At 43.6% G+C, this 26,270-nt stretch overlaps 1 protein-coding gene across 3 annotated transcripts in view; it reads left to right on the top strand.

The window, feature by feature from the left end:
• Positions 1 to 26,270, top strand: part of HMCN1 (hemicentin 1) — a 360,405-nt gene that overhangs the window by 238,539 nt on the left and 95,596 nt on the right. For all 3 annotated transcript variants that reach the window (XR_012906027.1, XM_075936754.1, XM_075936755.1), the window contains exons 46-53: positions 1,686 to 1,853; positions 4,413 to 4,526; positions 5,318 to 5,404; positions 7,442 to 7,633; positions 8,414 to 8,587; positions 13,003 to 13,116; positions 15,279 to 15,424; positions 17,828 to 17,978. Coding sequence is in view for 2 of the 3 variants with exons in the window: in XM_075936754.1 (XP_075792869.1) it covers positions 1,686 to 1,853; positions 4,413 to 4,526; positions 5,318 to 5,404; positions 7,442 to 7,633; positions 8,414 to 8,587; positions 13,003 to 13,116; positions 15,279 to 15,424; positions 17,828 to 17,978 (1,146 nt within the window). In the remaining variant the exon portion in view is untranslated. The remainder of the gene's footprint in view (positions 1 to 1,685; positions 1,854 to 4,412; positions 4,527 to 5,317; positions 5,405 to 7,441; positions 7,634 to 8,413; positions 8,588 to 13,002; positions 13,117 to 15,278; positions 15,425 to 17,827; positions 17,979 to 26,270) is intronic.

Below are 26,270 nucleotides of genomic sequence, written 5' to 3'. Positions count from 1 at the left end.
ACATAGCAAGCAAAATGCAGCACAGGTTGAATCTTCCTTGTCCAGCACCCTTGGGCCTGGAGTGGTTCTGAACAAGGGAATTTGCTGGACCAGAGGAGGTCAGGTGTCCAGGCTCTCGGGCTTCCCCTCCTGACCTCCTCCAGCTCACCTGCCTCAGTCTGTTGCCCCCAACCCACTCACAGGGCTCTGCTTCCTAACTCCACCCCTGCACAGGGCAGCAGCTGCTCCCAAAGTTCCCTGGCTCTGGCCCTGTGCATGGCAGCGGCAGCAGCAGCGGCAGCTACTTCCGAGATTCCCCAGACCTGCGTGTGTGGCCAAAACAACTGCCACTCCCAGGGTTCCCCAGTCCCACGTACGGCAGCAGCTGTTCCCGTGGTTTCCTGGTCCCATGCGCTGGTGTGGCAGCTGCTCCCAGGGCTCTCTACCCATAGGTCACTGCCCCCGAAGGCTGCCATCGACCAAACCGGCTCCGCTCCTAGCCACAGAGTGACCTGCACAGATTAGAGGATTGGGCAAAAGAAATCCAATGAGGATCAACAAGGACATTTGTAGAGTCCTGCACTTGGGACGGAAGAATCCCAAGCATTGTTACAGGCTGGGGACTGAATGGCTAAGTAGCAGTTTGGCAGAAAAGGACCTGGGGATTATAGTGGATGAGAAGCTGGATATGAGTCAACAGTGTGCCCTTGTAGCCAAGAAGGCTAATGGCATATTAGGGTGCATTAGGAGGAGCATTGCCAGCAGATCCAGAGAAGTGATTATTCCCCTTTATTCAGCTTTGGTGAGGCCACACCTGGAGTATTGTGTCCAGTTCTGGGCCCCCCACTAAAGAAAGGATGTGGACACATTGGAGAGGGTCTAGCGGAGGGTGACCAAAATGATTACAGGGCTGGAGCGCATGACCTATGAGGAAAGACTGAAGGATTTGGGTTTGTTTAGTCTGCAGAAGAGAAGAGTGAGGGGGGATTTGATAGCAGCCTTCAACTTCCTGAAGGGAGGTTCCAAAGAGAATGGAAAAAGGCCGTTCTCAGTAGTGACAAATGGCAGAACAAGGAGCTATGGTCTCAAGTTACAGTGGGGGAGGTCCAGGTTGGATATTAGGAAAAATGATTTCATTAGGAAGGTGGTGTAGCACTGGAATGGGTTACCTAGGGAGGTGGTGGAATCTCCATCCCTAGAGGTTTTTAAGTCTTGGCTTGACAAAGCCCTGGTTGGGTTGATTTAGATGGGATTGGTCCTGCCTTGGGGAGGGGGCTGGACTTGATGACCTTCTGAGGTCCCTTTCAGCTCTATGATTCTACGATTCTTATGTCCATGGTCCTACCGGATCAAGGATGTTGCCAGACCAAGGAGTTGCAGACAAGAGAGGTTCAACCTGTGTTAGGTACTAACTGATTCTGAACCCATGAAAGAATCTAATGGGATTGATAGAATCAGCTCAAGATATTTATATCTTCTGCCTTTATGACATGATGTCTGAATAATATGAAGACTAGAAATGTTAAAATAATGATAATTTGCTACCATGTAGCTGGGATAGAAAAATCAAGTCCTGTGCTAGTCAGAATGGTTTTAACCATGGTGAATTAATTTGTCAATTTAAAGGATATGGTGTGTTTTATCCACAAGTAAGTTTTTTTTATTCAGTGTTCTCAGGTATAATTTTCCTTTGTTTTGCTTTGTAGTCCCTCCAAGTATTGTAGGTGACCTGGAAATGCCTGAAAACATCAGCACAGTGGAGAAAAACCCTGTCACTCTGATTTGCGAAGTGTCTGGAATTCCCTTGCCATCAATAATATGGCTCAAGAACGGACGGCCTATCTCCTTGAACAGCTCTGTGAGAATTCTCTCAGGTACAACTGAAGGAGCTATTAAAACCATATAATCGGTGTCTACAGTGCCAGTGTGCTGAGTGTGAGAAACTTACAGTACAAAATAGAAATAGAAACTCTTGCTGAATGTTTGCATATTTAAATAGGAATTGGCAGCAGCATTTAGTAAGTACCAAGTTGAACCAAATCTAAACCAAGTAAATTTTCTTACCAAATTTCATTTAGAGCTTTGCTAATTTGTACAGATCTGGGAATGTGCTGCCATGCTTGGCTTACAGCCCAATACACATGCACAGTGGGGCCCCACACTGGGGTCTGGCAGCCTGTGCAAGGTAAGGGCCTGTGCGTTAGGGATGTAAGAGGGTAAGTGGTGAACCCAATAAGCTAATGCTTATTGTTTTCTGTTAGCAGTTAAATTCTGCGTAGGGTCCCGCCTGCCAGGCTACCAGCCAGGGTCCATCGTGACACGCAGCCAGCAGCCAGGCACGGAGCCCAAGGCACAAGGCTGGCAGCTGGGACCCTGCATGCACCATGATGCTCGCAGGTGCAGGGCTGGCATCCAGGCCCCCAGGCATGGGGGTACCCCTTCAGCACCTTCCTTCTCTAACTGTAGGTTCCCATGCAACCATGTAACCAATAGAATTTGTATTGGTTATAAAGTAACTGTTTTTATACATCCCAACCATGCTAGGCGAGAGAAAGCACTGACTTCCCAAAACTGCCTATCTTCCCCGGACACCCGGGGGGGCTGGGGCTGTGGTATGGCATCTCCAGCCCTCCAGCTAGCCAGGAAGGGTTGGGCTTTAGGCGTGACTCAACGAGGGGAGGGAGCTGAAAGGGCGGGGTCTCAAGAAGAAGGGGTGCGGCCTCTGGCATCAGAGGCAGGGCTGATGCTCGCCTTCCCCATCTGGGTCTTCACTCGCTGCCCATGGAGCAGCCTCCTGCATGACTGTCAGCTGCAGGGCTACTCCGCATGTTATCGCTGTTTGGTGACTTCATATTTAAAAATACTTAATTGACTTAGCAGCTCTGAAGCTAACAAAGGGATTTAGGGACCCCATCAAAAACACTTTGAAGTTGATTAGACTCCTTGCATAGATTGAATTGGTTTTAGCTCACACCATATAGACAACATTCAAATAGTAAGCTATACAGCAGTGGTCTCCAACCTTTTTACACCCAAGATCACTTTTTAAATGACAGACCAAGCCAAGATCTACCGCCCCACCCCTTCCTTGAAACCCCACCCTCTCTATTCTCCTCCTCTCCATCACTTGCTATCCCCAATCCTTATACTGCTGCTTATTTTTTTTTATTCTTCTGTAGGAAGAGGTTTTTCCAACATTTGGCCTGTCTACACTGGACCAAATGTCAGAAAAAAAACCCTTCTTTTGGAAGCCACCTTATTCCTTGTGGAAAGAGGAATATAGGGATGACCAAAAGAGCCTGTTTGTTCTTCCACTAAAAAAGCAGAAGAACAAATGCAACCCTGGATGCAGAAGAGTTTTTCTGGGATAGCTCCAGAATCCTGAAAAACTCCTGCAGTCTAGCTGGACCCTTGCTGTGTTGAGACAGGATGTGTAGGCTCTGGGGTGGGAATGAGGGATTTGGGTGTGGGAAGGGGTGAGAGGTGCAAGCTCTGGGAGGAAATCTGGATGCAGGAGGAGGTGGAGAAGGGAACACTGGCTCGGGGAGGGGGCTTCAGGCTGGGCGGTGTTGGGATACTAAGCAAGCCACAGGCTTGTGGATGTGAGGGTGCAGGAATTTGGGTTGGGTATGTGAGGGGCTGAGGGCAGGAGGTTCCGGTGTTTGATAGGCTCAGATCTAGGGTCTGGGGAAGGAGGAGTGCAAGAGTGGTTGTGGCCAGATGGGGGCTTGGCCCCAATTGGGGGTTTGTTGGCCAGGCTTCATTTTTAAATAGAATACTATGTTAAACACAAAGGCTACGTCTACACTGGCCCCTTCTTCGGAATAGCCATGCTAATTTAGAACTTTGGAATAGGGAAATGCGCGGGGGATTTAAATATCCGCCGCGGGATTTAAATAAACATGGCCGCCGCTTTTTTTCCGGCTTGGGGAAAAGCCGGAAAAGAGCGTCCAGACTGGTGCAATCCTCCGGAATAAAGCCCTATTCCGGAGGATCTCTTATTCCTTCTTTCAAGTAGGAATAAGAGATCCTTCGGAATAGGGCTTTATTCCGGAGGATCGCGCCAGTCTGGACGCTCTTTTCCGGCTTTTCCCCAAGCCGGAAAAAAGCGGTGGCCATGAAAATGCAAATGCCGTGGGGGATATTTAAATCCCCCGCGGATTTGCCTCTTCCAAAGTGCTACATTTGCATGCCTATTCCGTAATAGGGACCAATGTAGACGTAGCCTGGGAGTTTTGCTAGTCATTGCAAAGAAAGCAGAATAGGCAGTCAGTTTCTGCTGTTTGTGAGAATCTTTTTCATCGCAGCAGGACATACCGGTAACTTATTTTTAAGTTTGATTGTAAAATCACAGAAATGCATTCAGTGCAGGATTTTTGTCATCCTTTATTTTTTGGAAGGGTATTTTCATGATTATTTATTCTTCTCTTCAGGGGGCAGGATGCTGCGTTTCACTCAGACTAAAGTGGAAGATGCGGGTCAGTATACCTGTATAGTAACCAATGCTGCAGGAGAAGCGAGGAAACATTTTGGCCTTTCCGTTCTAGGTAAGTATATGAATTTGATGATAGGCAAAAAATGTTGTATCTTTCACCAGCATATATAGTAAGGCTTATAAACTTGTAAAAGGAATACGTTCTCCTAGAGTTTATCTAGCCGAACAGTTAGCTCATGGCAAGCTGGGTATCTACAGTGCACTAGTGTGCCATGTGCTGTCCATATAGTAGACCCTCCTACCACTGAAAGTTCCCGAGTGCACTTTGATCTACTTCACTTTGAAAAAATTCCCTAGTGCAAAGCATGGTCCTCACCAGCACCTCACAAGGGCTAGCCATCACAAAAGGAACCAGCAGGTGGGGCTGCTGGCCAGAAGGGCTGGTTGTTTGCAGAGTGGAACATTTTGTTTCCTGTAAATCCTGCTGGGGTATTGTAAATCCCATGCTATCATCATTGTGGGCTTGTTCCTAGTAGGTCTGACGAAGCCATTTGTTATTTTTATATGAAAGAAGCTATATGTTCAAACACAGAGACAGTGTCTTCGGGCAGGACTACACATCAAATGCTGCATTGCTGCAGATGCACTGTTGCAGCGCTGCTTCTATAGTGCTTTAATGAAGATGCTCTCAGCCTTCCTAAGAGGCAGTAGCCAAGTCAGCAGGAGAAGCTCTCCCATCAATATAGCACTTTGGGTTAGGTTGGTATAACTTTGTGGCTCAGAGGAGTAGATTTTTCACATTCCGGAGGATGTAGTTATACCAGTATAAGTCTGCAGTGTGTTCTATTTAAATTTGATGCATTTAATAATTAGCAATATTATACCCTTTTGCCTCTCTAACAGTGCCCCCAGGGATTGTGGGAGAGAATAAACTGGAAGATATGAAAGTGAAAGAAAAACACAGTGTTACATTAACATGTGAAGTCATAGGTAAGGCTTTGTAGTGCCCCAATATGTTCCCTGTTCAAGTGCTAAACCCACAGCAGCTTGGTGTGTGAGTTGTCTACAACCCAATTCCCTTTCTGATTGCAGTCGTGTGAGTGTATGTGTACAAATCGCTAAAAGCCAGCATTTAACTCTAATTTTATCTTGACTGTACTTTTTTACGTGTTTTAATGTCACTGTCAATGTAGTGGGTTTTTTAAACATTCAACCTAATTGAGTATATTTTTAGTAAGTAATCCTTACAGAAATACCTGATAGAACTTAAAAGAAAGAACATTTGCCTGCAGTACTTTATTTTTAACATCCTGTGGAATTTAACAGAAGAGCATATCCCAGTTATGTGCAAAGTAATGCACACTGGAAATAGAGACGTAAAATCCTATTTAATTGGTTAACCGGCTAAATGTTACGTTTAAGTGGTTAACTGATTAAAGGGAGGCAAGTGGGCTGGAGCACTCCTGCCAACAGCGCACCCAGGCCAGGTCCACCGTGGATAGGGTTTGCTCTGGCTGGGCTGGAGCAGCAAGTTGCCCCCAGCAAGTGGGGAGTTGCTCCAGCCCCCACCAGTTATCTGGTTAACCATTCACATCCCTAATTGGAAAACAGTCCCAACTCTCTTGCTATAGAAAATGATGGGATCTAAATTAGCTTTTACCACTCAAGAAAGATCTTGGAGTCATTGTGGATAGTTCTTTGAAAACATCTAAACACTGTGCAGTGGGTCAAAAAAGCAAATGCAATGCTGGAAACCATTAGTAAACAGAGAGAGAATAAGACAGAAAATATATTACTTCAATATAAAATCTATGATACACCCCCATCTTGAATATTGTGTGCACAACTGATTGCCTCATCTCAAAAAAGATGTGTTGGAGTTAGAAAAGGTACAGAAAAGGGCAACAGAAATTATTAGGGGTATGGAGCAGCTTCCATGTGAGAGAGATTAATAAGACTGAGATTTTTCAGCTTGGAAAGAGATAACTGAGGGTTATATGACTGAAGTCTATAAAATCATGACTGGCATGGAGAAAGTAAATAGGGAAGTGTTAATTACTCCTCACAACAAAAGAACAAAGTGTCACCAAATGAAATTAATAGGCAGCAGGTTTAAAACAAATAAACAAAAAAGGAAATTTTAGCTCATACAATGCAGTTAACCTTTGCCAGAGGATGTTGTAAATACCAAGATTATAACAGGTACAGAAAAGAACCAGGTAAGTTCATGGAGCTAAGTCCATCAGCAGCTGTTAGCTAGGATGAGTAGAGATGATTCTGTAGCATCTCTTGACAGAAGATGTGAATGGATGGCAGGAAGCTGGATCACTTGAGATATGGCTACACTAGCTCCCTAGTTCCAACTAGAGAGGCTAATGTAGGCATTCGAAGTTGCAAATCAAGCTCGGGATTTAAATATCCTGCGCTTAATTTGCATCTTCCCAGCCAGTCGCCATTTTTTGAAATTTACAAGTCCGGACTAACTGCCGGCAGGGAGCTGATATTTCGAATTAAAGCCCCTAAATCGAACTACCTGGTAAACCTCCTTCCATGTAGATGTGGGCAGTTAGTCTGGACTTGTAAATTTCAAAAATGGCGACTGCCGGGAAGATGCAAATCAAGCGCAGAATATTTAAATCCCGGGCTTGATTTGCAACTTCGAATGCCTACATTAGCTTCCCTAGTTCGAACTAGGGGGCTAGTGTAGACATACCCTTGAAGATTATCAGTTCTGTTTATTGTCTCTGAAGCACCTGGTATTGGTCACTGGACACTGGAATTGATGGACCATTGTTCTGACCCAGTATGGCTGTTCTTATGTTCTTATAGTCTTATATATGTTATTTAGTTCTATAGGATGGTTCAAAAGCCCATAGGACTATAGAATATGTGTTCTATAGAAACTTTTCTAAAAATGAAATTTTAAGTGGACACATGGAAATGTTTCTTTTTTTATTGTTCAGTAACTCCTCGTGTCCTAGAGGCTTCAGTAATTAACACTTAAAATTAATTGTATTTTTTATTAAGGGAATCCTGTACCACAGATTACATGGGTAAAAGATGGGCAGCCTCTTACTCAGGATAGAGATCACCAGGTCCTGTCCAGTGGACGTTTTCTTCAAATCACCAATGCTCAAGTGGCTGACACAGGGCGATATACATGTGTTGCCTCCAATATAGCTGGTGACAAAAGCAAAAGTTATAGTCTCAATGTACTTGGTAAGTGATTGTGTCGGGTACCTAAAAAAGGTATTAATCTTGTTGGCTCCCTATTGCTTCCCCATTGCTGAACCCCTTCCTGCATCTCCATCCTATCCTCCTGACCTAGCCTACTCCAAACTCCTGCGCCCAAATCTGGAGCCCCCTGGTAGACTCCAAACTCTTCATCCTTGGCCCCATACCAGAGCCCATAACTCCAGTCTGGAGCCCTCTGCCACACATTGAATCCCTCATTTTTAGCCCCACCCCAAAGCCTAGGGGAAGTCCTGAGCCTCTACCCTCCTTCCCCACCCTCCTTCTACACAGAGACCCCACAAACCTAATAGCCCTGGGCCCACAGAAGACTTAATCCAGCTCTGGTAGGCCAGCTGACCTCTAGCCAGTAATAGGCCTTGGGAGGTGGGTAGAGTAGTGGTTGGTGCCAGCCCTTACTCCACCCCTTCTCCCATCCCCATTTGACAGCATCCAAAAAGGACAGGCTGTATGAATATAGGGTGAATTTTAAATCCAGAGGACAAAACAGTAAAACAGATGAGCTTCGGCTAGTACTATAGGACTTTTGCCTGGTTCTGGTTTCATTGTGAACAGTTCAGATATGCTTAGTAGGGATGCACATTGACTTACTTAATTTAGAACCAGGTCCATAAACAGGATATTGAATTTTTGTTATAAAGTGGTTTCAAATAACATCAGTAGTTCTCTATTAAAAGTTATTGTAGCCTTAAATTGCTTTTAATGTCTGTCAGTTGCCTTACTTAAGATCTGCTTATTGCTTCCTAGTGTCTCCAACCATTGTGGGTACAGATAGTCATGGCAATGCAGAAGATGTCACTGTTATTCTGAATAGCCCCACATCCCTGACTTGTGAGGCTTATTCATACCCAGCAGCTACAATTACCTGGCTAAAAGATGGAGCGCCACTGGAATCTAACAGAAATATCCGAATATTGCCAGGTAATTATTTTTATTCTTAAATAAAATAACTGCATTTTCACTTATCAGATGGCACATTCATAAATCAAAACAGTTGCCGCAATAGCAAATAACTTTGTATTTTTGTAGCTTTTTCCACCCAAAGATCTCAAAGAATCCCACAAACATTAACTAATTAATTATTTTTATTCATTCAAGTAATATTTATCCTATTACTTTGTAAAATGTAGTGGAGACAAGTTAACTGCACAGTTACAATATAATAAGTAAAGTTAGGTGGTAACTACACAATAATAACATGGAAATAATAACATGCAATAATAACAAATAATATCATTTGAAATATTGATAACACACATAATCTTGAAGCAAAATGCAGGACAATGTAGCACTTTAAAGACTAACAAGATGGTTTATTAGATGATGAGCTTTCGTGGGCCAGACCCACTTCCTCAGATCAAATAGTGGAAGAAAGTAGTCACAACCATATATACCAAAGGATACAATTTAAAAAAATGAACAAATATGAAAAGGACAAATCACATTGCAGAACAGAAGGAGGATGCGGGGGGGTGGGAAGGGGGAGGAAGGAAGGTAAGTGTCTGTGAATTGCTGATATTAAAGGTAGGGAGAGTGGGATGTTTGTGAGTTAATGGTATTACAGGTGATAATTGGGGAAACTGTCTTGATAATGGGTGAGAAAGTTCAAAGACTTGTTAAGTCCTTGTCGGTAAGTGTCGAATTTTAACATGAATGACAGTTCAGAGGATTCCCTTTCAAGTGCAGATGTAAAAGGTCTTTGTAGCAGAATGCAGGTGGCTAAGTCATTTAGAGAGTGTCCTTTCTGGTTAAAGTGGCAAGAAACTGTTTTCTCTTTGTGATCTTGTCTAATATCTGTTTTGTGGGCATTAATCCTTTGGCGAAGTGTCTGAGATGTTTGTCCAATGTACATAGCAGACGGACACTTTCGGCACATGATAGCGTAGATTATATTTCTGGATGCGCAGGAATATGTGTTCTTGATCTTATAACTCACTTGGTTAGGTCCAATAATGGTATCAGCAGAATGAATATGTGGACAAAGCTGGCAACGGGGTTTGTTGCAAGGGAAGGTACCAGGGTTGGTATTAGTGTGGTATGTCCTGTGGTGGTTGGTAAGAATCATCTTGAGGTTAGGTGGTTGTCTATAGGAGACTATGGGTCTGTCTCCCAGAGCCTCTTTGAGTATGGTATCCTGTTCCAATATAGGCTGTAGTTTCTTGATAATGTGTTGGACAGGTAACTTTCAAATGTATTCATTATTGAACAATATCATAGCCATATAAGACCATCAAATGACTAATGGAAATTTCCAATTTCCCTCCTTAATCATAGAATAATCATAGAATCATAGAATCATAGAATAATAGGACTGGAAGGGACCTCAAGAGGTCATCGAGTCCAGCCCCCCGCCCTCAAGGCAGGACCAAACTCCATCTACACCATCCCTGACAGATGTCTATCTAACCTGTTCTTAAATATCTCCAGAGAGGGAGATTCCACCACCTCCCTTGGTAATTTATTCCAATATTTGACCACCCTGACAGTTAAGAATTTTTTCCTAATGTCCAATCTAAACGTCCCCTGCTGCACTTTAAGCACATTACTCCTTGTCCTGTCCTCAGAAACCAAGAGGAACAAATTTTCTCCTTCCTCCTTGTGACACCCTTTTAGATATTTGAAAACCGCTATCATGTCCCCCCTTAATCTTCTTTTTTCCAAACTAAACAAGCCCAGTTCATGAAGCCTGGCTTCATAGGTCATGTTCTCTAAACCTTTAATCATTCTTGTCGCTCTTCTCTGTACCCTTTCCAATTTCTCCACATCTTTCTTGAAATGTGGCGCCCAGAACTGGACACAGTACTCCAGCTGAGGCCTAACTAGTGCAGAGTAGAGCGGCAGAATGACTTCACGAGTTTTGCTTACAACACACCTGTTGATACAACCTAGAATCATATTTGCTTTTTTTGCAATCATGTCTGAAAAATTTGCAGGAAGATCAGTTTGTGCAAATTAGGCAATATTACCTTCTTACAACAATTTGGTTATAAAATGGATGTGTCTACAAACTAAGCACAATTAATATTGGCTGCTAAAAATATGCCCTACATTGTATTAGGGATGTAAGCGACTAGTCAAGTAGGCTCATTGGGTAATCTATTCAACTCCTCACATTCTCTCTGCTCCTCCATCCCCTGCTGCCTCTGTAGCAGACGCAGCAAGGAGATGGGAGGGGAGCAGCAGCCGGTGCTGAGGGGAGCTGGGTGGCTTTTACCACATTTAAAATGCAGAGCTGTATCAGTCCTGCATCTTGCTTGCGCCGGGTCCCAGATCTATCCCTGCTGCAGTTCTGCAATGTAATGCAGAGCTGCAGCGGGGGTAGGTTCAGGACCCAGCATGAGCCAGGACTGAGCAAGCCCGGCTCAGTCAAGGCTTATGTGGGTTCGGGACCGCTGTGGCTCTGCATTTTAAACTTAGCAAGAGCTGGGTGGCTGTTACTACATTTAAAATGCAGAGCCGCAGAGGGGGTGGCTCCTGGATGCAGCACGGGCTGGGACAGAGTGCCTTCCCTTATCGACTAATCATGTAGTCGGTACAAATTGCATCAACTACACAATTATACAGTTACCTGCGTCTTAACATCCTTACATTGTGTTATTAACTTTAGACTTCTCTGTGAAACAGAGGCAACCGGTGACAGGGATGGAGAGGGGGCACCAGCTAAAAGCTCTCTGCAAGACTAGGGAAGGGCCGGCACAATCTTCTGCCCTAGATCTTGCCCCTTCCTGCCCTGTCCCGTCCCATCCCCTCCCCTCCCTGCCTCTTCCCCTAGCTGAGGTGGTCTGAAGGACTAGCAGGGCCATGGGGCCGCGCCAGCAGCAGGTGTCTGTACTACTTCCCCACTCACTGTCAGAGGAGAGGAAGGCGCAGCAATGCAGCTCCAGTTTGCACGGTACTACTCTGCAGCTGTGCCATTCCAGGGGAGGGTCGGGACAGCCTCAGCAGTCCTCGGAGGGAAGTGGTGTGGCCAGAGAGCAGTGTGATCTGGAGTTGCCTTGCCGCGCTTCGCCCTTCCCCGCTGCCTGTGAGTGCATGGGGGCAGCGCAGCTTCCTGCTGCAGGCGCAGCCCCATTAGTTCCTCTTTGAGTCCGCAGACATGCACACAGTTCCTGGAGCTGCACAGCAAGGAAGCTGCAGCCATGCTGCTCTCTGGTCGTGCCATGCTGCTTCCTGCCAGGGAATGCCAGGCCACACCTCTCACCCTACCTCATTCCTCACTAGTCCCCTCCCAGCTACTGGATGGGCCCTCCCGCCTTGAGGGTCGATCGGGCCCCTCGTGTACCCCTGTGAAAATAATGGGAACATTTCCAAAATAGGTGGATATAACTGAAGAGGAAGTAAAGATAGACTCACACAGAAAAGCTAAATAAGTGAGATATAGTAGAACTTCAGAGTTACGAACACCAGAGTTATAAACTGGTCAGCCAATCACAACCTCATTTGGAACTGGAAGTGTGCAGTCAGGCAGCTGCTGAGACAAAAAAATCGAAAACAATCCTCCCCTCCCTCAAAATAACGATTAAACACAGTACAGTGTTGTGTTAAACATAAACTACTAAAAATTAAAAGGAAAGCAGCACTTTTCTTCTGTATAGTATTCAGTCAAAGCTGTAGAAAGTTCAGTGTAAACTTTGAACAAAACATTGTAGTTGTTCTTTTAAGAGTTATTAACACTTCAGAGTTACAACCAACCTCCATGTGCAAAGTGTGCATAACTCTGAGGTTCTATTGTATAGCTCATTAGTAGCTTATAATTAAGAAAGGAAAAAAGTAATTTTCCTTTTGTTGGATTATCTCTTGTCTGTCCCTGGGGGAGGAAAAAGAAAAAGAAAAGTAAGGATCGAGCCCACCGCAGAACTGGGAGGGTCGGAAAGGGCTGGAGTGTAAACAGCAGCTCAGTTGGTGGCGGGAGGACACATGGTACCTCCTGGGGTATCAAGATCCCATCCCGAGGCAGGCAGCATGTGTGCAGATGGTTGCGAATGGCAAGCTCTGGGTGAGAATTGCCTGGCAGAAAGTCCCAGTCTCACGGTGACCCAATCTTTACTTTTGCTTTCCTAAACTTTCTGCGGATCCCCTACAGTAGCTTCACAGACCATCTGGGTCCACGGACCACAGGTTGGGAACCACTGCTGTACACTCATTATTACATAGTTTCTCATCCTGACCTAAATTATACATGTGCAGTTCCCTCTTAGTTGTGAGTGATGCATGCATGTAGAGAAGGATTTAGCTCTCAGGGTTGAAAGTATGAATACACAAAACATTAATAACCTGCATATTAAGAGCATAGTGCTAGTGAAAAATAATGCTGTTGAATAATAATCTTTTTGCAGGAGGGCAAACCCTGCAGATTCTAAATGCACAGGAGGACAGTGCTGGTAGATATACCTGCATAGCCACAAATGAAGCTGGGGAAACACTGAAACACTATGAAGTGAAAATCTACAGTAAGTTTGTTACAACAGTTGAACAGATTTTCTTTTTTTTCTCATTCTCCCATGTTTTCTTTAGAGTTTTACCCATTCTGCTGCTCACTAGGATTTTATGAACCAGCAGGTTCAAAGCTGGGGACTGTAGGTAATGGCCAGCTAACACCTGTGTTAGTACAAATCATGCCCACTTTTTTGAAACACATCAGGAAGATTTGCATATCATCATTTACAAGCATTCAGTTGAAGTGGAGTCTTTGCACTCATTGCCCAGGGGAAGGTGTTGCGATAGTGCCCTCTCTTTTTGCTAAAATGTTTGTTGGGCTCTTAACTCAGATGGATGCTGCACAGCTGAAGATCTGTGAAAGCCCACAGGCTCCAGAGCTATTTTTAGAAACTAGAACCTAAATTTAATGGGAAGATTTACCTGAGAGAGATAAAAAACAGGTACTATTATATTTTGTAGTAAAATGCCACCAAGTACCTCTCTTCCTGTGCAAAGTTCCCTGTCAGCACTTTTGATTGTTTTTTATCGTTCCTTTTAATAATGATTTCACCATCATTATTAAACTCACCAGTTACTAGTAAGGAATCCAGTGGCACCTTAAAGACTAACAATTTTATTTTGGCATAAGCTTTTGTGAGCTGCAACTCACTTCATCAGATGCATGAAGGGAAAGAAAAACAGTTAGCAGGGATACAGAGATGGGAGTGTTACATCAAAGCTAATTCAGTCAATAGGGATGTGGATAAGAAGGTGAGAATACCTAAAGTGGAAAAATTACTTACTGTAATGAGGCCCATTCCCAGTTCCTATTTAGACCCATTCTGATGGTGTCAAATTTGCATATTTACTTACAGCTTTCATCCAGAGCACATCACATGATCCATTGTCTACAGCCAAGTGCTAAGACACAACTGCATTTGCTCCAGTCCCTCAGACAGAGACAAATACCTACAGGATCTCTGTCAAGCATTCTTAAAATTACAGTGCCTACCTGGGGAAGTGAAGAAACAGATTGACAGAGCCAGGCGGGTACCCAGAAGTCACCTACTACAGGGCAGACCCAACAGAGAAAGCAACAGAACGTCATTGGCCATTACTTACAGTCCCCAGCTGAAACCTCTCTCATACATCATCAAGGATCCACAACCTATACTAGATGATGTTCCCTTGCTCTCACAGACCTTGAGAGGCAGAGCAGTCCTCCCTTACAGACAGGTCCCCAACCTGGGACCTGCACCAAACAGGGACTCAGCACCGAACAAACACCTCACAGCAGAAACACGAACCCAGGAACCAATCCCTGCAACATACCCCTTTGCCAAATCTGTCCACCCTACTGACACTATCTATCTGTCTATCTGAATTAGAGGCCCCATTGCACTAGATAGACCTGTACACTCTAATATAAAGATGGTCTCTGTGCCAGAGAGCACACCACTTAAGAAAGATTGTACAGTGACACTGAAAAGAAACAGAACTTCACTTGGAGCTGCCACTTATTTAGATTAGAGCTTGTCAAAAAAAATTTGGTGGAATATTTTTCCATCAGAAAATACCCATTAATCAAAATAAAAAATTCCTTCCTGGGGAATGTAGAAAGTTATTTTATATTATAAATTATATATCTTTTAAAACGTCCCAAGTCAAAATTGAACACAATGTTTTCGTTGATCCAAAACTCATTCCTTCCACCAGATTTCATGTTGTGGCTAATTTAAAAATTCTGAATCTGAATGACAACAAATTTCAGAATGTCAGGATTTCCTATGGAATGGATATTCTGAGTTTTGACCAGTTCTAATAGAGGATTCAAAAGCCTAACTTTAGACACGTATTTTTTAAAAATACAGGTTTTAATTTTTATTATTTCTCAATTAATAGTATGTACACCTGAAACCCACACACATGGTAGAGAGGGACAGTCATCAGTGATGTAGTCTCATGCGGTTTCACTAAAAAGTTAAATATTGCTGTTTTCCAATAGCCCATCTGTGGTGTTTGCAGAAGAGGATGACAGAGGAATGTGGTTTTTGTTTTTTGTTTTGTTTTGTTTTTACTCTGAGGCTATTATCCTTGATTTCCTTATGTCTTATTCATTTTAAATGGCGTACAAAATATTCAGTCAGTCAGGGAAATCTCTTTTACTTTCTGAGGACATTTTATTTGTATGCAGTTCCACCCGTCATTAACAAAGGAGATGTCTCAGGGATGGGTCTCTCTCCTAAAGAAGTGAAGATCAAGGTAAACAACAGCCTTACTCTGGAGTGTGAGGTTCATGCGATTCCTGCTGCTGCTGTCAGCTGGTACAAGGATGGACAGGTCAGTCACAATATAAAGTGTGAGCTTTTTTTCCCCGGAAGCGGCTGGATATTTATTGTCATTTTAAATCACATTTGTATAGCATCATAGCTGCACACATGGTCCCTGATCAGTGTTCCCTCTATGCTGAGTGGCAGCACAGCCCTGTGGATACTTAATGAGCCCCGCCCAGCCATCGGCATCAGGACTCATGCACAGAGCTGCCTGGCTGGGGAAGGGGCAACTCCCTGCTGAGGACTGAGCTGCGAGTCTCTCCCAGCTAGTGGGGCAGGGCTCATTAAGCAGCTGCAGGGCTGTGCTGCCACGCAGCTTAAAGGGAATACTGCTCCTGATCCTGCACCGCTGAAATCAATGCTTCCCTGCAGTCCTCCCTCGCAATAGTATGGACTGTGGTGCAAGCCCCAACATTTTATGGATCTTAAGGAATCTGCACTAGGCCAGATCTCTCTGCACACTGTCACGAGAGCTCCTACTTCTCCCTCTGGTTCACTGGCAGTGCAGGTGGAACAGTGGTACTAGAGTTCTTCTGCCAGGGGTTGCTTGTTCCTTACTATGGAAGGGTCCCTGGAAAGAAGGAAATATGCCTCATGTCTGTAAAACCACTTGTTCAGAGTCCCCACAAAGCTTGTGCTGGGAAGATGAATGGTGTCCTGGTCCCATTCTCAGTCATTCCTTTGCCATCTTGGTCTTGCCCCTCCTCACCCAGGCTGTACGGAACTTGCCATTGGGTTCTGGGAAGAGGTGACAGTGCCACAGAAAGCAGCGGATCATCCAAGAGGGTTCCCCTCCCTGTGCAGATTTTGGGGAACCAGTGAGATCCTGAGTACAAAAATTGTCGGAAGGGAATGAATAGGGGGCACCACAACATATCTGTAGAGTCATTCTTCAAATTAACCACCTTTTGAAATACCAGGCAGTTGTGTCCCCTGCTCACTGCACTTGCCACTCCCCCTCATGGGGGGATAAGCAGCCTCGGCTCTCCCCCAGGGCCACCTGGGAGGGCTGGGCTGCAGCCACGTCAGTCCCGAGTGCTTTCTCCTTTCTCCTTCTCTCCCCCCCCTCCCCCCGTCAGCCTGGGTCCCTCCTCTTCTTCCCCAGCCAGCCCGGACCCTTTCTTCCCCCACACTTTTGCCAGACACGGTGTGTACCAGGCCTGGCTCTAACCCCGCTGTCCAGGGAGGCACAGGGTGCCTGCTCAACCCACGTGGGGCTCAGTGCCGAGTGCATGCAGTGGTCCAGGGCACTGCAGCTTGCTGAGGTGGGGAAAGCAGAATGGGGGGGCGCTGTCCTGACCTCTCTCCCACCTGTGCTACTCACCACCCCAGCCTTGCTCACAGAGCCCAAGGCCGCCCGCCTGGAGAGGAAGGGTAGGCACAGACAGGTCGGTGCAGTGGCTCCCCTGGGTGGCTCGGGGATCCTTTGGCAGCCGCAGTAAGTGCAGCTGCTGGGAGAGGATGAGTATCCGCAGGGGCAACCGTAATCCAGGCAGCTGGGCACCATGAGCCTGGTGGAGGGGAACTCCCAAGAGCCCACTGCTGGCACATAAACCCGGTACAGTTCCCCCCCCACTCCCCGCCCCTGGGCTGTCACAGCTGCAATGTGGGGTCTGCCGGCTACTGTGCCATTTTCTTGATGTTGCAATCCTTGTGGGGTGGGGCTTTCCTCAACAGGAAGGGGAGTAGCGGCTTGGTTTAAAATAGCAATTCCAAGTGGTGAGGGGAAGCAACAAAGTCGGGCTCATGCTGGGAGAGGGGAGAGAGGGAGGAGGCAGGCAGGACGCAGAGTGATGTGATGACGTCTCTCTGTCATCCCGCAGGAAAAACTTTTTAAAATATATATAGAAAAAAAATGCAAGTTGCCTGCTTGGAAAAAGTAGATTTTTTTTCTTTGTTAACAACTTTCTATTACCATAAAGGACTCCTTTCCCTTTGAGTTTCTTCATTTACATTTATCACACATTTCATTGGACTGGAAGCCTACTATGATAATATGACTTTTTGCGATATTCTAGGTCCGAGACATGTTTTTGCTACATTCTAGGCAAAAGGCACGTTAATAGGCTGAGCAAATTCAGGAGACGCTTACCTTCTGCTGGGATCAGGCCTACTGGCTAGAGTGTGATTCCTGATGGTATTGGGAACAATGATAATAGAGATGTTTTTCTGTTACTCTTGGCAAAGCCACGGCAATCAGAGAGGAAAGAGTTGAGTTTAGAGAATATCTTTTCTTATTCCCAACTTCCTTTCAAATGCTTAGTCAAGTAGTAATTTCAAGGTGGACGTAAGTAATTTGACTGGCATGTCAGAGCAAAAAGGCTGCACCATCGGATTACTTTTATGGGTCTTGAGACTTCAAGTATGTATTTTACTTAATACTTATAAATTTATTTAAATTAAATCACAGCCTATTAAACCAGATGCTCATGTTACTATCCAACCCAGTGGCCGCACTCTGCGGATAAAGGAAGCTCAGCTATCAGACACTGGTCGTTACACCTGTGTGGCATCCAACATTGCTGGAGAGGATGAAATGGAATTTGATGTGAACATCCAAGGTAAAGTTCAAATAATACAATGGAAGATGGGTAAGATCTAATGAGAAATAGTCAAATGAAAAAGAGTCCGTTCAGTCACATCAGGTATTGGCAGATAAATGATAGCGACAAGTTTTTAAAGTCTAAATAATAAGATGGGTGAACAGGAGTGTTCCATATTGAATGTGGATATTGATATAATTGGCATGACAGAAACCTGGATGAATGAGGATAATCAATGGGACATAGTAATAATACCAGGGTACTAAATATAGTGGAAGGATGGAACCAGCGGTGCTGGTGGGGGAGTGGCACTATATGTGAAAGAAAGTGTAGAATCAAATGAAGTAAAATTCTTAAATGGATCAAACAGTTCCCTAGAATCTCTGTGGATAGTAACTCCGTGCTCTAATAAAAATAATATAGCAGTAGATATATATTATTGACCGCCTGACCAGGATGCTGGTACTAACTGAGAAATGTTAAAGGAGATTAGTAAGGCTGTACAAATAAAAAAACCCTCAATAACCATGGAAGATTTCAACTATCCCCATATTGACTGGATACATGTCACCCCAGGACAGGCTGCAGAGATATGGTTTCTTGATTCCTTAAATGACTGCTTCTTGGAGCAGCTGGTTCTGGAATTCACAAGGGGAGAGGCAATTCTTGATTTAATCCCAGTGGAGCACAGGATCTGGTCCAAGAGGTTAATGTAGTTGGATCCAAGACATTAACAGAGTTCAAAAAGGAACCAGATACATTTGTGGAGGATAGGTCCATCAATGGCTAGTAGCCGGAATGGGCAGGAATGGTGGTGTCCTCAGCCTCTGTTTGCCAGAAACTGGAAATGGTTGACAGGAGAGGGATCACTTGATGATTCCCTGTTCTGTTCATTCCCTCTGAGGCACCTGCATTGGCCACTGTCAGAAGTCAGGACACTGGGCTAGATGGACCTTTCATCTGATCCAGTGTGTGTCTGTTCTTATATTCAAGAAACTCAAGCTCCCGTGTTAATGTCGTACTAACTGTTTTTGTTAGTTGATTGAAATTGAGTGCAGGAGAAATAAAACCTGCTTGTGAGTGGGGATGTGATGCTTACCAGTTCTGGTTAACTGGTGGGGGCTGGAGCAGTTTCCCGCCTGCCGTGGGTGGGATACTACTCCAGCCCCATGGGGCTCACCACAGACAGGGGCGTTTCAGCCTGGCCAGAGCAGCCCCTGTCTGTGGCAGTCCTGGGCTTGTTGCAGGCAAGGGCTGCTCTGTCTGCTCTGGAACGGCCCCCCTCTCCTACTCCCCCTTTAATTGGCTAACTGGTTAAACATCACATAAACAGGATTTTACATCTCTGCTTTCGAATAATCCCAGGACAGAGAAGCCCATCTTGCTTGCTATCACAGTGCGCTGACTTGGCATAAAAAAGAATTACAGGGATCTTTGCTGGAACTATTAATGTTTAAATGAGCAATTGTGGGAAGCAATAAAATGGTAATGGGGATGCTTTTGTTTAGTTTTCTGGTTATTTGTTATGATTGTGCTTCAGAATGCTTCTGTAGTTTGAGATGACCAACACCTTGTTTTTATGAGGAACCCAGTGTCTGCAATTTGTACACTCAAAACATTTATATAACATTTTGTATTTGTAAACAAAAAAACCCCAACAGTCCCCCCCCCCACACCTGTACATTAACAAAATAGGGGGTCTTTTCTTGTCAGTAACTCAGTGCTTTATTTCCAGTCTCCTGAGAAAATAAGGTTCTTTGCCTATGTTGAAAAAAAATCATTTATTTTGTGGTATTAACTATTGTAGGTGTGTAGCAAGATTCTCAAGATGTAGCAATACTCAAGATTTTCCTCCATCTTGTACTCTGTAAACATGTGATTGTCAGATTAAACCAAATCACTAAATTTTATTATGGACAAGGACTTTTTCTTCTGGAAACGAAATATAGGTAACATTGCCATGTTTTACGCTCGGTTTCATTTGCATTTGGGCTTTCTTTGCAGCATTATTACACTAGATTTTCACAATAGGGGGGATTCCTTTGCAGCCTCAGAAGATATGCTAATCACACAATGTCATCCTATTCTTATTGTGTAAATTGGAGTAAGTCTTCAGTCTATGAAGCTTTCAGTTATCTGTTCAATTGATATGTTACTCTGGATTTATGGTCCTGATTGCAGGTCTTAGCAATGCCACTTCCGTGACTTTATCCTGTGAAATGAATTTGATGGATTTCTGTTGCTCAAAGTGTAGAAAGTGAATATTCCAGACAGGAGTCATGTGGGACCAGGCGAGTGACCATCCAAAATGGCACATCCTGAAATTCAAAAAGCAAGGAGAAAAACTCTGTGCTAGATCTCACAGAAAACCATAACCGTGAGTTAGTGGAGTTAGTTTTCCCTCCTTGGCTTAAGCATCCGATCGGTTACCATTCTTCCTGATCTAAGATCAGGGTCACCAGTAACGGTCACATGGTCAGCACTGGGACCTATCTCTTGTTTTCTTTTCTTTCCCGTTGTTTCATTTTTTCATTGTAAATTTTGTCTGTGCCTGGAGAGTGTGTCTTCATCTTAAATACTAGTGATCCACGCCTTTATCAGGTGATTGTGGTCTGTGGAAGAGAAAACAATAACTCTTAAGCCTGTGTGTTTGGATATCAGATCACAGAATATCTAGATGCTTGGCTTGGCTCCCTTTTTTTTGCGAAACTCTCACTTAAACAGCTAGTGTAGCTGCTTTATTGTTATTTAATAAAATCTATTTTAATAGTACAATTTTAGAAAACCTGGGAAAGTTGTATCTGTTTTGCTTGTGCAGCATTTCTTCCCCTCAAAACTGTATATAATTTTAAAAAGTGTGTGTGTGGGGGGGGGGGGGAGGGGGGTAAAGGAAACTACAGATCAATCAGCTTAACTTCTGTGCCAGAAAAGATAATGGAGCAAGTAATTAAGAAATCCATCTGCAAACACCTGCAAGATAGTAAAATGATAAGTAACAGCATGGATTTGCCAAGAACAAATCATGTCAAACCAACCTGATAGCTTTCTTTGATAGGGTAACAAGCCTTGTGGATAAGGGGGAGGTGGTATATATGGTATATCTAGACTTTGGTAAAGCATTTGATATAGTCTCTCATGACCATATAAATAAGCTGGGGAAATACAAACTAGGTGGAGCTACTATACGGTGGGTGTATAACTGGTTGGATAACTATTCTCAGAGTCACAGTCATCCTGGAAGGGCATAAGGAGTGAGGTTCAGTGTTCCCTCTCAGGTGTGCGCCTGCAGGAGTGTGCACCAAGAATTTGAGGCCCACCCACCTCCTCAGCAGAGCCACGCAGTTGCTGCTCAGTTGCTTTGGGGCAGGGCTGCGTAATGGTTGGCTGTCCCACCCCAGGAGCATCAGGGCAGCCACCACATGGCCCTAGCTCTAGCTTCGGCCCTTCCCCAGCTCTGGACTGTGTCATGGATGGCCTATGGGAGCTTCTCCAAGCTCCTCCGGCAGCCCTGGCTGGGGCCAGACTCGGCTCAGTGGCGACTGCTTCTCTGGAGGCCAGAGCCAGAGCTGTGTTGCAGATGGGCAGCAGTGGCAGCTCCCCTGGCAGCTCTGGCTGGGACCAGAACAGGAGCTGCACCGCAAGTGGCCAGCAGCTGCTCTGGCGGCCCCAGCCAGGACCAGAGTACCACCAAGGTAAAATTCTGGCCCCCTGTCTTACCACTAAATCCTTTCTGTAAGTCTTTAATTATACATCTTCAGTTGTTAATTCTTGGCTTTATTAAGGGTCTGATCTGACTTTCATGGGTTTTACCACATTACCAGTGATGGGGTTGGAAAAAGGATTGTTATTAAAGCCCTTATTTTACAGATGCTTATGTACCTGCTTAACATTACTCATGAGAATAGTCTCGCAGACTTATAAGGAACTGGTGACAAACATGAGTAAAGTTAGCCATAAATGTAAGTGTTTGTAGGTGAAGGATCTAAAATGTAGAATGGGATTTTCGAAATAGCTCACTATTGAGATAACACTGCAAAATGTCCATAAAGTCATTTGGAGCAGAGTTTGTCTGATTACTCATTTGTTTTTCTCCTGTTCCAAAAAATGAGTCTTCCAATCAGGAAGCAGAAAAATGCAATGTTACTTAGGTGACCAATCACTGACCACTAATTAGTATGCAGTAATTGTGCATACTAAAACTTGAAAACTTAATGACCATCTCTGTCTGAAATGTGTTTTGAACTGTTAGAAGAATTCTCACAAATAAGTAATAATCTTGCAGAAACTGGAGCAGTTTGTAAATGCTCTGAAAACAGAAAAAAAGAAGAATACAATTGCAATGAATAATTCAGTCAGCTCTAGTCTCTAGTAGACTGTTCAGGGCAAATATTTGGATGGAAAATGGCTTTTTGGGGAAAATGGACATTTTACAAAGATGTCTATTCTAGTTGAGATTTTTTTTTTATTTATATTAAAACATGTCAGTCAATTGTAGTCAACCTACCCATTAAATGGAAGGTTAGACAGACATCTCTTAGGGATGATCTAGTTGGTGCTTGGTCCTGTTGTGAGGGCAGGGTTTTGGACTTGATGACCTCTCAAGGTCCCTTCCAATTCTAGTATTCTATAATTCTAATTCTAATTCTCCTGTTCTGTCAATGTGAGTCATTTTCTAGTAATATTTGTTTTGAAGCACTGAAATTGTTTATACTCTAGACCAGTGTTTCTCAACCAGTGGTACGAGAACCCTTAGGGGTATTCGAGAGAAGTCTTGGGGGTACGTCAATACAACTGAAATTTGGAGAAAACTGAATTTTTGTTTTAAATTTTACAGCGCTTTATTATTTTTGTACTTTTTACACCCAAAAATTTCATCGCCTGCCTGACTACAATTAAGTTGTTTAAACAAATGTGTTGCAATGGTAGAAAAAAAAATGGTGGGTCTGAAAACTGTAGGTACTGGGGGTACTTATATATATATATTTTTTTTTTTTAAAAGACGCACTTTATAAAAAAAAGATTGAGAAACACTGCTGTAGACAAAGGGTAATTTGAGCTTCTTGCCTTAGTTTTTTAAAGTGTTTAGTAAGATAAAATAGCGTACATATGAGTTCTTCATTACATTTATATTCTATTAATATTGAAGAAATAGAAGGCCTGGTTCTTCTTTAACTTACACCAGTGTAAACGTGATGCCAGAAGAATTACATTGAAGTACATGAAAGAAAGATCAACCATCTCATTTACAAAGTGTTTGGACAGCGTATATACATTTTAACTTTCTGATGCATTACACTTTATTGTGGAGTGGAAAAGTGTAGTCTTCAATTGTAAGATGCCAAGTAATATGATTTTAAAAATTACAAAAAATCTTAAGTTTAGAAAAACAAATAGTAGGCCAGGTCGTTTCTTTTCCTGACTACTCGTTTCTTTTCCTGACTACTCAGAGGTGTGTCTCGCACTGTTTTGTCACAAGGATTCTTTTACATACTTTAGGGCAGCAGTTCTCAACCAGTGGTCTAGGGGATTGTGAGTAAGATTCAGGAGCTCCACCTAAATAAACCAGAAAGGGGCCAATGTTAGATTCAGTGAGGCCTAGGACACAAAATCAAAGCCTGTGCCCTGCCACATGATTAGTCTACTGCGTATGAAGAAAAACAGTAGATGTGACACAGGTGAGCTGTGGAATTTTTATAGCATATTGGGCAGAAGGGGGACGTGGTCTCAGAAAAAAAAGGTTGAGAACTCCGACCTGAGGTGACACTGATCAATACCAAGCAAATTAATCACAAGTATCACAAGTGACAAACTAGTTTGATTACAATCTCTTTTGAACGCCTTTCTGTGGAGAGCTTTTAAAAGAAATTATACCCTTCAGAATGAATCCAGCTGTGGTGGATCACTTTTCTCTTAGTAAATCAAACCAGTAGTCTAGTATATTCTTTCCCAGAATTATTGTGTTTTCAGTTTTAGTATCATAAAGTCATAGGGCTAGAAGGAACCCCAGAGACCATTTAATCTAAACCCCTTACTAGATACTTATATACTGTTTAGGTTAACTAGACAGGCTTCACTTACCCTTAAATAAATTAATTTGCCATATATAAAAAGTTCTGCCAAGTAAGTGATCTAAACTAAATCTTTACTAAATACTTAAATTAGTACTTAGAAGGAAATGCAGGACAATGTAGCACTTTAAAGACTAACAAGATGGTTTATTAGATGATGAGCTTTCGTGGGCCAGACCCACTTCCTCAGATCAAATAGTGGAAGAAAGTAGTCACAACCATATATACCAAAGGATACAATTAAAAAAAAGTGAACAAATATGAAAAGGACAAATCACATTGCAGAACAGAAGGGGGATGCGGGGGGGTGGGAAGGGGGAGGAAGGAAGGTAAGTGTCTGTGAATTGCTGATATTAAAGGTAGGGAGAGTGGGATGTTTGTGAGTTAATGGTATTACAGGTGATAATTGGGGAAACTGTCTTGGTAATGGGTGAGAAAGTTCAAAGACTTGTTAAGTCCTTGTTGGTAAGTGTCGAATTTTAACATGAATGACAGTTCAGAGGATTCCCTTTCAAGTGCAGATGTAAAAGGTCTTTGTAGCAGAATGCAGGTGGCTAAGTCATTTAGAGAGTGTCCTTTCTGGTTAAAGTGGCAAGAAACTGTTTTCTCTTTGTGATCTTGTCTGATATCTGTTTTGTGGGCATTAATCCTTTGGCGAAGTGTCTGAGATGTTTGTCCAATGTACATAGCAGACGGACACTTTCGGCACATGATAGCGTAGATTATATTTCTGGATGCGCAGGAATATGTGTTCTTGATCTTATAACTCACTTGGTTAGGTCCAATAATGGTATCAGCAGAATGAATATGTGGACAAAGCTGGCAACGGGGTTTGTTGCAAGGGAAGGTACCAGGGTTGGTATTAGTGTGGTATGTCCTGTGGTGGTTGGTAAGAATCATCTTGAGGTTAGGTGGTTGTCTATAGGAGACTATGGGTCTGTAAAGAACAGTCTTAACAGAGACCAATTATAAATAGTAAGGATCTTAAATCCTACTCATTTTCCATTCATAAATGTTTAGCCTCTGTCTCCTTTCCAGGAAGATATGGTCTAGCCATCTGATGAGGAGACACTCTGGCTGTGTCTACACTGGCATCCCTTCCTGATGAAAGTAGGAATAAGAGATCCTCCGGAAAAGGCTTTCTTTTCTGGAGAATCACGTCTAGAATGGCGCTTTTCTCCGACTTATCTCCAAGCCGGAAAAAAGCAGCAGCCATGTTAATGCAAATACCGTGGGGGATATTTAAATCCCCCACGGATTTGCCAATTCCAAAGTGCTACATTAGCATCCCTTTTCTGGAAGGGATGCCAGTGTAGACACAGCCTCTTAGTTTTATAAGTTGTATAGCATTTCAATATTTCAGTAAACTCATTATAAGAGTTTAAAATCTGATTCCTTGATGGTATCTTAGTTAACTTTCTTTAAGCAATCTATTTTGAAATTTGGGTACGTTTTCCTTGAGTTGGTTTCTTTTTGAGTCTCACCTACTTTTCTTGTCTGTCTGTGTAGTTTGCTTGTAAAAAGATTAGTAATGAAGTCCTGCTCTCTTTGCAGAGGTGTGTGTGTATGCAATACTCACTCAGTTTCTTATACTCTTCTGTTTCCTATTCATGAATTACAGGAAAGCACAATTATTTCAGGCTTAGTTAGATTCAAGTGTGTTGATTTCATTCTTTCATTGGTTCCGTAGGTAAGCCAATGGGAAGCCTCTTCACCTTATGAATTTTAGTTTATGAAAGCATAGTTACTGTTATGTACCTTATGAGTTTATTAATGCATATGTAACTTTCTTTAAATGCCTTTGTCCTCCTTGTAGATGGAAAGCATCAGATATCAACTCTTTTCTTGTATTCAGTCTATTCTCTAAAATATTCTTTCAATTTTATTAGAGTTTGACAGAAAATAAAATCTGTTTTCAACAAAGTCTACTGTCAGGGGGTTCACACCCCAGTGCGCCTCAGTGCCCCCTGACTGTCTTCATATAGCCCGTCTCAGGGCAGAGTACAGTCTGTATGGGTTGCTCATCATAGGCATTTGGGCTTATCTCCGCGGCCCCGCTTACCTAAGCCAGGCTGTAACCTGTCTCCAAGCCCGGGCCTTTCCTCCGGCCCCTCAGCAGGGTAGCCTTAGCTGGCCTTCTCCCAGCTCTAGCTGGCTAGCCCCAGCGGGTCTCCCTCCTGGGAGCTCCTGCTTCCTCCACAGCCAGCCCCTCACTGGCCTCTCTCCTCTCCCCTGAGCAACC

The sequence above is a fragment of the Pelodiscus sinensis genome, chromosome 9, assembly GCF_049634645.1.
Source record: "Pelodiscus sinensis isolate JC-2024 chromosome 9, ASM4963464v1, whole genome shotgun sequence".
Taxonomy (NCBI): domain Eukaryota; kingdom Metazoa; phylum Chordata; order Testudines; family Trionychidae; genus Pelodiscus; species Pelodiscus sinensis.
This window is presented reverse-complemented; position numbering and strand designations above follow the sequence as displayed.